The sequence below is a fragment of the Cryptotermes secundus genome, unplaced genomic scaffold (genome assembly GCF_002891405.2).
Source record: "Cryptotermes secundus unplaced genomic scaffold, Csec_1.0 scaffold247, whole genome shotgun sequence".
NCBI lineage: Eukaryota > Metazoa > Arthropoda > Insecta > Blattodea > Kalotermitidae > Cryptotermes > Cryptotermes secundus.
Window position 1 is genome coordinate 421,436 of NW_019740656.1, and position 14,938 is coordinate 436,373.

The 14,938-nt window shown below is 37.8% G+C and overlaps 1 protein-coding gene across 3 annotated transcripts in view; it reads left to right on the forward strand.

Moving 5' to 3' along the window:
• LOC111872433 (fatty acid synthase) overlaps positions 1-14,938 on the forward strand; it is a 67,513-nt gene that overhangs the window by 10,285 nt on the left and 42,290 nt on the right. For all 3 annotated transcript variants that reach the window (XM_023866352.2, XM_023866353.2, XM_023866354.2), the window contains exons 6-12: positions 642-842; positions 4,640-4,878; positions 6,565-6,795; positions 8,691-8,888; positions 9,543-9,674; positions 10,542-10,772; positions 12,693-12,882. In XM_023866352.2, coding sequence (XP_023722120.1) covers positions 642-842; positions 4,640-4,878; positions 6,565-6,795; positions 8,691-8,888; positions 9,543-9,674; positions 10,542-10,772; positions 12,693-12,882 — 1,422 coding nt within the window. The remainder of the gene's footprint in view (positions 1-641; positions 843-4,639; positions 4,879-6,564; positions 6,796-8,690; positions 8,889-9,542; positions 9,675-10,541; positions 10,773-12,692; positions 12,883-14,938) is intronic.

Sequence of the window (14,938 nt, forward strand, 5' to 3'; positions counted from 1 at the left end):
CAGATGATAGGTGAGGGTGATTGTGGAGCAATTGGTGGAATGAAGATTGGCAGGGGAAACCGAAGTACTCGGAGAAAACCTGCGCCAGCACTGCTTTGTCCACCACAAATCCCACTTGACCAGACCCGAGATCGAACCCGGGCTGCCGCGGTGGGAAGCCAAGGACTAACCGCTTAAGCTATGGCGCGGCCTCTCATGAGATCACCTAGCTGTGTGCCTGTCTGTCTGTCTGTCTGTGTATGTCCCCCTAATTTTTTGCTTTCTATATGGTCCATGTCATTTCAGAGGACAGTAAATGATCAGTTTTCCCAGAACTTCCTCTCATACTTAATTATATACCTTGGTCCTTGTCAGCTTGTGGTCTGAGGAGAGCTGCCTATCCACAGATTCATTTATGGTGGTCTGAAAATTGTTAGTATCATTATATTACATGTATTGTAGCATAACTGGAGACATTTCTGTGCAGTGAATAACTAGAGTACTGCATTCTGGGATGTGATATCATGTAGTCTGGTAGAAATGTACTGCCTTTAACATCAAGCTGGAAGAGTGAGCCAAGCAAGTGAGCTTGTGTATCTTGTTCAAGAGATTCATTTTATTTCAACATATTTGATGTTCTTAAGAATCGTGTCATGTTCCAGGACCCAGTTACATGTTGGATTCAGCATGTTCGTCCAGTCTGTATGCAGTTGAGCATGCATATAGGGCCATCCGGGATGGGTACTGTGATTCTGCTATTGTTGGGGGCAGCAACCTTTGTCTCCACCCTTATATAACTCTCCTCTTCTCTCGTCTCGGCGTTCTCAGCCGTGACGGTGTTTGCAGGCCCTTTGACAGAGATGGTAGGTCACCACTGACCATCCAGTGCTAACATAATTACTCTTTTATCCCTTTTGAATCTTCTTTTCTGAGCAGAGGAATGTGCCAAGAAACTACATTTAATATGGATGTCAGTGTTCACAGTGCCTCGAAACAGCAGTAGTAGTAGTAGTAGTAGTAGTAGTCGTAGTCTTTATTTCCATAAATCCAATACTAGAAATACGTTCAGAGGATGTGGAAAAGTCAAACAAAACACATAAATAAAAACAGTACAAGGTACCAAGTCAATATACAGATATGTTACATAATACTACTGAGATCATAAAAAACATAACGAGTATCAATTCAACCCTTCCTATCAAAAATACTCAAAATACGCTTCCAAATATATAAAAGAAACAACAATAAAATAAAGCACAATGCTAATCATACAGATATAATAAAATAATACAACTAAAACCCAAGAAAATAACCAGCATTAAGTTTACTCTTCCTATTAAAATTCACAAAATACTCTTCCAATACATAAAATGAGTAACAAGACTAGAATTCTTCAGATTCAATTTAAAACTGTTAACACCTTTGTACAAATTATATGAATATGACCATATCAGATTAATACTAAACAAAACACATAAATAAAAACAGTACAAGGTACCAAGTCAATATACAGATATGTTAAATAATACTACTGAGATCATAAAAAACATAACGAGTATCAATTCAACCCTTCCTATCAAAAATACTCAAAATACACTTCCAAATATATAAAAGAAACAACAATAAAATAAAGCACAATGCTAATCATACAGATATAATAAAATAATACAACTAAAACCCAAGAAAATAACCAGCATTAAGTTTACTCTTCCTATTAAAATTCACAAAATACTCTTCCAATACATGAAGTGAGTAACAAGACTAGAATTCTTCAGATTCAATTTAAAACTGTTAACACCTTTGTACAAATTATATGAATATGACCATATCAGATTAATACTAAACAAAACACATAAATAAAAACAGTACAAGGTACCAAGTCAATATACAGATATGTTAAATAATACTACTGAGATCATAAAAAACATAACGAGTATCAATTCAACCCTTCCTATCAAAAATACTCAAAATACACTTCCAAATATATAAAAGAAACAACAATAAAATAAAGCACAATGCTAATCATACAGATATAATAAAATAATACAACTAAAACCCAAGAAAATAACCAGCATTAAGTTTACTCTTCCTATTAAAATTCACAAAATACTCTTCCAATACATGAAGTGAGTAACAAGACTAGAATTCTTCAGATTCAATTTAAAACTGTTAACACCTTTGTACAAATTATATGAATATGACCATATCAGATTAATACTAAACAAAACACATAAATAAAAACAGTACAAGGTACCAAGTCAATATACAGATATGTTAAATAATACTACTGAGATCATAAAAAACATAACGAGTATCAATTCAACCCTTCCTATCAAAAATACTCAAAATACACTTCCAAATATATAAAAGAAACAACAATAAAATACAGCACAATGCTAATCATACAGATATAATAAAATAATACAACTAAAACCCAAGAAAATAACCAGCATTAAGTTTACTCTTCCTATTAAAATTCACAAAATACTCTTCCAATACATGAAGTGAGTAACAAGACTAGAATTCTTCAGATTCAATTTAAAACTGTTAACACCTTTGTACAAATTATATGAATATGACCATATCAGATTAATACTAAACAAAACACATAAATAAAAACAGTACAAGGTACCAAGTCAATATACAGATATGTTAAATAATACTACTGAGATCATAAAAAACATAACGAGTATCAATTCAACCCTTCCTATCAAAAATACTCAAAATACACTTCCAAATATATAAAAGAAACAACAATAAAATACAGCACAATGCTAATCATACAGATATAATAAAATAATACAACTAAAACCCAAGAAAATAACCAGCATTAAGTTTACTCTTCCTATTAAAATTCACAAAATACTCTTCCAATNACCATAAAATTCCAATTTAGACAATAAGATCTTGTGAGTCACACAATCAAACGCTTTTCTCAAGTCGCAAAATATTACGCCCACATTTTGACCAACATTTAGGGCAGTTAAAATCTGGTCAAGCAGTCTATTGATAGCCTTTTCAGTGGAAGAATCAGGTCGAAATCCAAACTGTTCACTCGCCAACACGTTATTGTTAGTCAGATGATGACAAAGTCTTGCAAACAGCACTCTTTCAAATATCTTAGAGAAAGAAGTCAATAATGATATGGGTCTATAGTTACTGATAAGATTTTTATCACCATTCTTGTATATAGGTTTTATCTCAGAAAATTTGAGTCTATCAGGGATAGATAACGATCTATTAATTATATAAGTTAAAGGTGAAGTAATAAAATGTTTACAACTTTTTAGTATTTTGATAGGGATCTCATCATAACCATATGAGTTAGTCGTTTTCAATTTGTCTATGATTTTTCCAATTTCATTGGTTGTAGCATAACTATAATTAATAAGAGGGAAGGTATTTATGAATATATCTGTTAAATATTTATTAGATTTATTACAAATATCAATTATATTATCATTGTTTGGTGTGTTTATAGTAATAGACTCTGCTACTGATAAAAAANCCATGCTGGACATTAGGCTCCAAGGGACTGATAAATCTCGTACGAAGTTGGTCTCTGTCCCTCTCCCCCTCTCGTCCTCCCTCCACTAGGGGGAAATGCAGAGCGGATTATCTGGGCTTAAGAGAAAGGCAGTGACAAGAGAGCACAGGAAATTACATAATGAGAAGTTTTGTAATGTGTACTGTTCACCAGACAATGTTAGGATAATGCATTCAGGGAGGGCAAGCTGGGTGGGTCATGTGGCATCACTGGGCAATTGAGAAATAAACAAAAATAAAAAGTCATGGTCTTAGTCCACAAGTGAACTATACTGATGGAGTGACCGCCGCTTCTCGGTGAAGTTAGTGCCAAATTTTGCAGATAGAGGGTGTCGCGTGGTCAGCACAACGAATCCCCACGGCCATTAATTTCTGTTTTCTAGACCGGAGCCGCCGTTCCCTTGAAATAGCTCCTCAATTATCCTCACGAGGCTTATTAGAAGTTGAGAAATGCATACAAAATTTTAGTCAGATAATGTGAAGCATAAAGATCACATGGAATATCTAGGCATAGTTTGGATGATAATATTAAAATGGATGGTGTGAGATTTGTAGCTCTTATTGTTATGAACCTTCAGGTTTCATGAAAGATGGGAATTTGTTTACCAGATTAGCAACTACCAGCTATGTTATGCCATTGTAGCCTGAAAGACTATATTCTTCTTTGAGTTTTCACTCGTAGACTTTGAGAATTTTTAGGTAAATGCTTTGCTCCGTAGCATGAAAGTGCCCAGTCCATCAGAATCGTAATGTTGGCAATACTAGTATGAATAAACTTATCAAAAAAATATGTCCTTCTTCTATTTGGCAGCTCCTCATGTGAATATCTGTACGTGGACTCAGTGGCTGATGACAAAGAGAAAAGTAGTACACTTTAGAAAAGTGGTTAGTGGTGTGAATAAGACAAAACATTTTTGTATAGTAGAGAGAGTTATTGTTCATGTGTTCATTGCCAGAATTTTTCAAAGTTCTCATCTCAGTCTCATCTTGAACTCTGAAAGTGAGTCTCACATATGTGTAGTATAAAAAATGAATGAATGAATCAGTCAATCACATTGTCTGAGAGTTGTATAGAAGCAGACATCCTGACTTGGTTGGTTGGTTGGTTGTGCAGCTAATGGCTATGTGCGGAGTGAGGCCGTCTGTGTTATGTTCCTGCAGAAAGCCCAGGATGCTAAGCGTGTTTATGCAAAGGTGCTGCACGCCAAGACTAACAGTGACGGTTACAAGGACAAGGGCATAACGTACCCTTCCCGAGAGAGGCAGACACAGTTAATGGAGCAGCTTTATGAAGAGATCGGTATCAAGCCCACCTCAGTGGACTATCTCGAAGCACATGGAACTGGCACGAGGGTTAGCTTATTGAATAAGTTAGTATACAAGGTGTAATTGAAGGGTGCGGACAGACTTTGGGCATGAGTTCCATATACTAAAAGAAGAAGAAACGAAATGTTTGTATTGACATGTGTCCAGAAACATTTAATTGCTGAGAATGCCCTCCACAAGATTCACTGCATGCCTTGGTGTGTCTCATCATGGATCACTGTACCTGTTTAAAGATGCTGGAGTATTTGCAGATAGTCTGACAGACATCCACGTGTGAAGGTGATGTGCCTCTTTGTTGTCAACAGGAGCTGCATACACAAGGAGTTTTAGTTGTCCCCACAGACACAAGTCCAGATGATTCAATTCTGGCAGGCGTGGAAGTCATGCAGTGGGTCCTCTGCGTATCTATTGGTCATGATCAGGGCCCGGATTTTGATGACATGTCATCTTTTTTTTCCTTGTATCCTATGCACTGCTCTTAAATATATAAATCTCGGATATGAGCTGCTGGTTACAGAAATGTAAATGTTATAGTTAATTTTTTGTCATTTTTTGACATTTTTAGGTTTAAGGTCATTTTTTCATTTTGGGGTAATCTTTTGGTAAATTTTTGGACTTTTAAGGGTATTTCTTGTCATTTTGGCCATTCAGGGAATTTTTCTTCATATGTTTTCTGAAATGTGAATAATATGGAAGCGAAATGTTCTTTCTTTTCTCCTTTAGGTCATTTTTCTGGATTTTTTCAGTCATTTTATAGGTCATTTTTTAAATATTTTCCATCATCAAAATCCGGGCCCTGGTCATGATAAATGCTATTGAGAATATCCCACACAGCATGATATTCATGCTGTACATCTTGCAGTAGCTTTGGGAGATCATGTGTTTGGCTGTAAGCCGATGTGACAAAACGTGTGGGCCTACCAAACAGCCACCTCCCCACACATTAATGCTTAATTGCTGCTGGTGTCTACACAGTAATCTTTCAGCTGTAACTCACAAATTAAATGTTTCAGGGCATGTGTTGATATGGATGTTTGTTTGTTTTGATACATGGCACTTGGGCCCAGAGTATCTCCTCATTTTTCTCTTACACCTTGTATACATTCAAGAGTCATAATTTATTGTAATTTATTTATTCCTGTTGTTAGCCGTCTCACATGCAACTTGCTTTTTATAACCTACATGCAACGCAATAAGAGGAACTACCCATCGCTATAGGACACATGGGCAACTAGACAAGGGCATATCCCAAATATTGAACGTATGGATAGAAGCACAGCATTTTTATTAGCAAGTTTAGAGACACATCAAGATGACCAGTGTTGGTCAAAACATGCACCACTCATGTAGAAGAGATTTTAAAATTTAAAACTTTTAAAGATTTTAAAAAGCAAGTTGCATGTGAGGTGACTAATACCTGACAGGAATAAGTAAATGATATGCAATGGCATGCTTCGATACAGTATTATTGTAATTTAATTTTTATACCTGAATTCTGAACATATTTGGTTGTTTTTTCATGTACAGATATATTATCTAATGAACTATAAGACTTTAATATCTTTTTGAATTTGATGGACATGCCTGAAGGTGGTCAAATATAGAAAACACACAGGGTTGGATCGATCATTATTTTTATTAAATTTGCATATTGTATGAGCCAGTTCCATAAAGGATTGAAGTGAGTTTGTAATGAAACATATTTTAATGCAGGTTGGAGATTGTGAGGAACTGAATGCTGTGGACCAAGTGTTCTGTAAAGGGCGGAAGACGCCGCTGCTGATAGGATCAGTGAAGTCAAACATGGGACACGCTGAACCTGTGTCTGGGCTATGTTCTATCACAAAGGTGGCCATTGCCATGGAAAATGGAGTCATCCCAGCCAATCTGAACTTCTCGAGCCCCAGAGAAGATGTGGAGGGCATGATTATGGGTCGTCTTAAGGTACATACAAGTCTGACATCAGTGGAAAAATGATCCCAATTTAGAATTCATATATTACTGAATTTACTTATGAAATTTTACATATCTTATTGATCTTCATTTTAATTTATTGGTAATGCAAGTCGTGTTACTGGATAATTCAAATTTGTTTCTCTTTCTTAACATTAAATGTTTAATCCTAGTGATTTAAATCTTCTGTTGACTCTGATTTTGGTGGATTCTATACAACAGCATGAGTATTAGAAAATGGACATGAAGATTAACATGGTGTAACATCCAGTGGCAGGCTTCTGGGGCCATGATAATGAACCTTCAAGTTCAACAAAAGATTAATTTTTTATTATTATTAACTTAGTGAATTCTGCCTTCTTAGCTCTTTTTTTCCTTTGTCTGTGGGTGATCATTTTCTGGCGATTTGTCCAGACAGCCATATCTGATCACGGTCGATAGCAGTGTGCTCTGACGAAACAAACCTTTCTGTTTTGGAATGGACTTTGATCACATAGTTTCTTCCTCTGTCACTAGATGGTGCCTGTAGCTACCTTTTACATCTAAATCTCCATAGGTGTAAAAGTAGTAGAGGATCACAATGAGGAATTAAAAAAAATTGTTCATAAAAATAAGAACCAGTAAATGTTTCACCATGTGTGGCTTAAAAATGGAGAAAAAACCATTTGTAGGATTTGCGTCGATAGATATAAGTGAAGGTGTTAGCTGGAAGTTCAGGATAGCTAGGATAGCATCCACATTCACAGTGCAAGCACTGGCAATTGGTGAAACACAAAAAATCATTGAAAAAATAGACTCAGAGAAAAATTTCATGATTTTCTTGGAGTTGGAAAGTGTGCTGAAGGGAATCAGTAACACATCTGCAATGAGCAGCACATTGCACATTGCTCAGATGCGTAAAGTCACAATAGAGAGAATGGAATCATGAGGGAAGAAAATACAATTCTGCTGGATCCCAGGGCACTGTGGAATTGAAGTTAATGAGAAAACTGACTCGGAGGCAAAGCAATCAGTCAAAGAAAGCAGAGATACTCAACTACTATTAAAAGTGGCAGAGCTTAAAGCAAAGAGCATTTTCGCAGTTTCTGTCAAAACACCAAATTGGACAGAGAAGAAAGCTACTTTGAAAGCTACTACAGGAATGGCTCATGTGTGTGGTTCTGCAAGATGAAAAATAAACTGTCATGCCATCGTGTTAATAAACCATATGAAAGCAGGCCATTTCAGTCTTAAAGCAAGCCTCAACAGATCTAACATTGTGTCCACAGCTGAATGTGAACGTGGTGACGGGCTGCAAATGGAGGAACATATCTGCTGGGGCTGTAAACTGTACGAGGACCGAAGGGCAACAGTGATGGACATTTTGTCTGAGAACAGCAAAAGCTCTTAAGGCTAGAGTAAAAACGATTTGTGCAAGGCGTCTGTTACTTCATAAACAAAATTCCTAAATTTATTAAAAAAATGAGAAGTAAATGTAGAAAATATTAATAGTATATTCTTAGAGTTAAGTTAAGAGATATGTTGAAAAATCATGGTGCGACTCCTGTGATGGAATAAGGTGCTTATAAGACTGCTACAGAGTGCCAGATGGGCAATGCCTACGCATTTTTTGTATATACATTCATTTTTTGAAAATAAAAAATCTCCATAGATGTATATAGAACATTTACTGCTCATTTCCTGGCATACCCCCGTTGTAATCTGAGAAGTGGCTGGGGTGCAAGCAAGGCAGCAACAGAGTTTCTTGGGGTGAAAATGTTGAGAAGGATTCTGGTCTGTCAAGTTACTTAATTCTCTTGCATTTCCAACTTGTCACATGAAATTTTTATGAATAATTCAACATTAGAAATACGCACATGACTAAAATGAAGTTGTTGTGTTTGTAGGTTGTGAGTGAGAACTTACCATGGAAAGGGAGTCTTGTAGGTGTGAACTCATTTGGGTTTGGTGGATCAAATGCCCATGTTCTGCTGGAGAAGAATGGGAAAGGAAAAGTAAATGGAGGTGCCCCTACTGACCTCATTCCTCGACTTGTTGTTGCTTCTGGACGCACAGAAGAGGCAGTTAATGTCATACTGAAAGATGTATGTCATAATGTATGTTTGTCACCAGGTTACTTGAGTGAAAGTGGCATTAAGAAATCTGATTTTATGGTTTGTGGAGCATTCAGAATTGGCGAGCCTGCACCAGCTAGGTTCCATCTACATGTAGCAACTTGAGAACTGGTGAATGGATTTTCATGAAATGAATGTGAGGGTTTATGAAAATCTGTCATCACTATGCAGTTCTGGTTAAAGTCAGATAAGAACATTGGACACTTTACTTGTAGGCACATATGTTCTTATGTGTGCATCTTGAACCTACTTGCATGTATAACTTTCATTTTGACCAAGCAAAAGAAGAGATTGGCCATTGAGAAAGAGAATGTAAGCAAGCTGGTACAGGAAAGTTTCATGTTCCCTGAAGTGAAGGTGATGAACTGTTTTGGAAACATTAAAATTCATTTTATTTCAACATATGAATTATAATTCATATGTTGAAATAATTATTTCAATAATTATTGAAAATTTGTGTCATTTTCTTGATCCATCCTTGTGTGCACTCATGGCCTTAGATGCAAATTTTACTGCTGGAAATATGCGGCTTCAATTTGTGAATATATCCAGACTTTGTATATTCCTCTTGAATTTCATGTTCATTTTGCAGAATTTGCTAATGAGTTGAATCTGTGTTCCCAGTTTGAGAGTCGGCCAGTGGACGCAGAATATGTGCGCCTGATGCATGATGTCCAGTCATTAGAGATAGCTGGCCATACGTACCGTGGGTACACGCTACTCACACAGAATGACAGAAGGCAGAGGAGTATTAAAGTAAGGAAGAAGTATGGTATTCAATGGCGAATGTGAACATTCTGAATCAATTCAAAACATTTTCGTTTAATATCTTTTATGTAACCCTTAACCTGTTGAGAACAGGGTAGATCTTGCTGCACAGCTGAGCCTCCCAAGTTGAGTTACAGATTATTACAGCAGCTGACCTGAGGTTTTTAATAATTTTCCTGAGTCCCTCAAGGCAAAAGCTGGGGTAGCATCTTACAAATGGCTCTTAAGTACATGCTTTGTTGTTCATCATGTACAAAACAACCTCCTATTTGAACCCATGTAACCCAGATGTTTAAAAACTCATTAAAATAATGATGAAACCATATGAAGGTATGACATTGCATTTTGTTTCAGTCTCTACTCAGTCTGTAGGACTACCAATATGTACTGGTTCCAGTTAGAATCCTCCAACATTTATTTGTTAGTACTTCACTTTGTTGCTGTTCCACATTCAGTGTTCCCTCCATTGTCTAGGAACCACTATCATATGCAGTTCTTGCTATGTATCACGAACAGCTTTCTGGTCTAAATATGTTGTTTATTAGACCCAATGTTCCTTTAAGGACTTTAGATCCGTTACTCACTCGTAACAGATTTAACATCCAATGTAACTGGAGGTATTAATTTTCATCATTTTGTTGTGAGTCACAAATGTTGTCATATATTCTTTGGTATGATCAGCAGTGTGCCATTTGAAATTGTATTCTCATAATTGTGGACTTTTCTGAGATAGTTTTTCAAAATTATTTTCCTTGTTAGATAGTGTTATTTATGTCTGGATGTTGATATCAGCAAACTGTTCTGCTAATCAGACTATATATAGCCCCACACACCATTTTTTCTTTTCTTTTCCAGTTTTACCCTGGAAGCAAGCGGCCTGTTTGGTTTGTATTCACCGGTATGGGGTCACAGTGGCCAGGTATGGGGAAATCGCTCCTTAAAATTCCAGTTTTCGCAGCCGCCATTTACAAGTGCCAGCAAGCTCTGAAGCCTCATGGCATAAATGTGCTTGATATTATCACATCTGATGATCCCATGATCTTTGATAATATCCTCAATTGTTTTGTGGGTATTGCAGCCTGTCAGGTGAGTTGAGGGGAATATAAACTTGTTATACATATGTTGGAAGTATGTGGATCATCGAGAAAATGAAGATTGTATGATGATTAAAAAATAAATAATGGATGAAATTAGAAAAAGTTATTTTACATCATTACTGCAGACCTTAAGTTATTTTCTACATAATCCTCGTGAGGATTTAGTCACTTGTTGCATCATGTGATGAGTTTCTGTATGCTTGCATTGTAGAAATCTGCCACCAGTCCACTGAACCAGTCTTTAACCCTCTTCTTCACTTTTTTGTTCTGCATGTGTCTGTAAATCACATAAAGTCTTGAAAGATGTTGCTTGAAGGTTCTGCTTTGTTGCTCATGGCCTCACTGTTTGGCATGCTGGCTTACAACTAACTCAGAGTCAAAGTCAAAATTACTTTACGTCTGGCGGTTTACCACCAGTCAGTTCGTCCAGGTGTTAGGCCCCCTGAGGCCCAAGGCCAGAGATTTTTTTCCAACTGACCTCTTGCGGTATTTGTCCTTATGTAACATCCTCTCTGATGAGAAGATGGGTTTGTCTCTTATGAATACGCTTGGCCTTTCGTCAAGAGTATATTTTGCACATATAACATGTTATTGAAAATTCTTCCTTTTGCACTACACACAAGTCCTCTGTCAGTACAGGCTTTACAGAGCAGATCATGCCTAACTTACATATCTTATGGTACAATGGCACCTTAGTCATTTGAACAGTCATAAGCTTGACCACCGCCAAGTTTAAGCCTCTTATATTTTCTACTATCTTCAAAGTTAAAGTCACATTGTGACTAATGGTCAGTCAGTCAGTAAGTCCTGGTGTCGAGCCCCATTTGGGACTCATGACCAGATATTAATTATTACCATTTGACAGTTACGGTCTTGTTTCTGTGGGGCGCCTTCTCTGACGAGAGGACGGGCATGTCTTTTGTATATGCTGCTGGCCCTTGCCAGCGCACTCTTTCTCGGGTCTGAGTCCCTTGGGACTCGCGACCATATTTTACTGTCTCAGAATTGAGACTTCCCTTTTCGTCACCTCCTATGACTCGCAGAGTCACGGTGGAGGTATTTCACCCCACATCCACACAGGGTTTCTACTAACTTGCCTTGCTGGTCCTCATTTTATAGCCTCAGGTCAGACCACACAGCAAACACCACCTCCAATAGCTCCTTTGTTGTCATGTGGTGTGTGAGTGAGTCATTGCCTAGCAACAGTTCTCTTGTTTGATGACATAGGAGTGTGTTTACTGTGCCATTGCTTGGCAACAGATTGACATCCCTTATTAGACTATTCCGTCATGTCAGAGTATAATGAAGTCTTTGTTATAGGCTATAACTGCTCCATCACAGTATCGCTTTATGTTATCTGCTCTAAAATATTCTTGTGTATTTGCTTATAAAGGAGTGTAACAGTGAGCTGAAAGCTCTGAAATTACACAATTTTGGATTAACACAGCAATGCATTCCCAAGCATTGACGTGCTGCATGAATGTAAATCATGTAGTAGGTCACGAACAAGAGGGCAGTCATTTATTTCAATGTAACGTGTACTGTGAGAGTACTGATGATGTTCCAGTTTGCATATATGAATTGTAGTATGCTGTGTACAGGTAACTGTTTGCAATTCACTACTTGTATGTGTGCGAGACGGTGTTAGCATTTGTCTTGTGCACCATTCTATGACAGTACAGGAATGCTGAGAGTACCTGTGCAATTCTCAGTCGTTGTTGCACTAGTCGTCTAGTAAAGTAGCTTTTGAACCAGACTGCCCTCACACTGTTATCAACCGGGAGACATAAACATTCTATGAACACTTCAAGCTCCGTACCAAGCTTCTAATTTGGATTAAATTTGGTGCTGTTAATGTAAACTATAAATTATCATGTAAAGTGGATTTTGAGAAATGTCTCTGATGTAGATTGGGCTGGTGGATGTGATGAGAGCAGCGGGCATTGAGCCCGATGGCATTGTGGGTCACTCTGTGGGAGAGTTGGGCTGCAGTTACATTGATGGTTGCTTCACAGCTGAGGAGATGTTGCTGGCAGCGTACTACCGTGGATGTGCATCCCTAGAAGCAGAACTCATCAAGGGGTTAATGGCTGCAGTTGGTGAGTTTACTGTACCTCAAATACCAGCGAATGAACATGATCTGGATTTTCAGATGGATGTATTAAAAAAAAATTTATAGCCTAAAATTGTGTATTTATTTCTTATCTTCTGTATCCAAGCTTCATGTTAGAAATGTTCTGGATTCATATGCTGTGTGATAGAGTTGTTAGGACTATCCATGCTTCAACTGCTGTTTGGTGCGTTTGGTATGAAATGTTGCACCAATTGGCTTTGATTGGCCTGTCTGTTGGTTCATCTACTCATATGTGACAAGTCGTAGAACAGTGCAACAAATTTTCATGAAATTTGATATTGGGATTCTGAGCAGGTTGGCATAGTGGTAACACTGTAGAATTGTATTAGGAAGATTCTCAGATCAAATCTAAGCTCGGCCTTCAACTATTGTGACTGAGATTTTGCATGGTTTTATTCAACCCCTTCAATATGTATGCTCATTCAGGCCACAATCACTTCTCTCCATGTTCTTTTGGATTCATCATTCATCAGCAATTCTACTGATGTTGTGTAGCCACAGTGCTGATAGCATCGTTAAATAGTCCACAAAAATAGACAATTTGGGGCTTCTTTACTAAAATTTTTTCACACATTTCAGTTGTAGTTAAAAACAGAGCAATACTGAACATTTTGCATGAAGATATACATGCATTTTTGCATTCATCATAAACATAACTTGCATGTGGCATGCTAATATATGTTTCAGGCAAAAGTTATAGATAAAATGGAAACGTATTGTGGCATATAGACCTGTTTCTAAATGGTGACTCTGTAAGCAGTGGTCATTACTATAGTTAGTGCGTCGTAACTTTAGCCACACGGAAAGGTAAATGCTGTTTGGGAGCATGCAGAGCTGTATGCTTGCTGTGGTGACAGTCAGAGCTACTCCCCAAGCAGAAAACATTGCCCATGGAGACCAACTAACAAGCAACACAACGTACTGTTCACCTGCCGACACTCCAAGATGCTACGTCCCAAACTGGTAGTACCCACACAGATGTAAGCTGATAAGAATGCCTCCCCAGCTCCGCGAGAGATGGTATGACCCATCTACTATGGCTAGAGTTCTGAGGAACTAACAGTAGGTAACGCCTACAACATACACACAACAGTAGAACACTGGGGTTATGCAAGCCCTTTCTAAGCAACAGGTCAGTAAACACACCTCTATAGCAATAGAGTTATTGTTGGAAACAGTGTTTTCTATTCAGTCCATGCAAAGTGGTGAAGAAGAAGAGAATTAGGGCAACCAGTTCAGTTGAGATTTGAATGTCCAGCTGTGAAGATAAGAGTTAGTTGCAAGAGTGTGGCTGTGAAAGAAGACTTTATGTGTGTTGTAGTTATGAGACTGTTATAATTACTATGTTAAGATCCATTGCCAGGATATGACTAGTGAAGACTGAGAGGACTTAGTGTGTGCTAATGATTTCTAAAGTGCAGAGATTATCAATAGCACTGTAATTACTTGTAGTTCCAAGCGGTGTGTATAAGTGGTCAGTAAGTCCAATATCCAATCCATACCTCATCTATACAGAGCTGGGATAGTGCAGTCAGTATAGCGACTGGCTATGGGCTGGATGACCAAAAGGTCAGAGTTGGAGCCCTGCTGGGTGCAAGTATTTTTTCTTCTCCATATCAACCAGACCGGCTGTGGGTCCCACCCAGCCTCCTATCCAATGGGTACCACGGGTTCTTTCCTTGAGGGTAAAGTGGCCAGGGCGTGAAGCTGACCACTCACATCCATCTAGTGCCTAGGTCAAGAAAACGTGCATCTATATATCCACTACCCCATATGTCTTCATGGCGCAGTGCTAAATTAGCTAAGCACAGGGACAACTTTACCTTACCTTACCTTTACCCCATACACATAAATCATGACAATGTTTAATGCTCAGTACACTTTCTCATACTGTTTTCAAGATAACTAAACAAACATGAGTGAATGAACTGGAATCGTTATACTGCGCACCCATAGCCTAAGTTGTTGTCATACAGGCATATATTCTGAATGGGGCAGACAAGAAATATAGAGGGACGAGG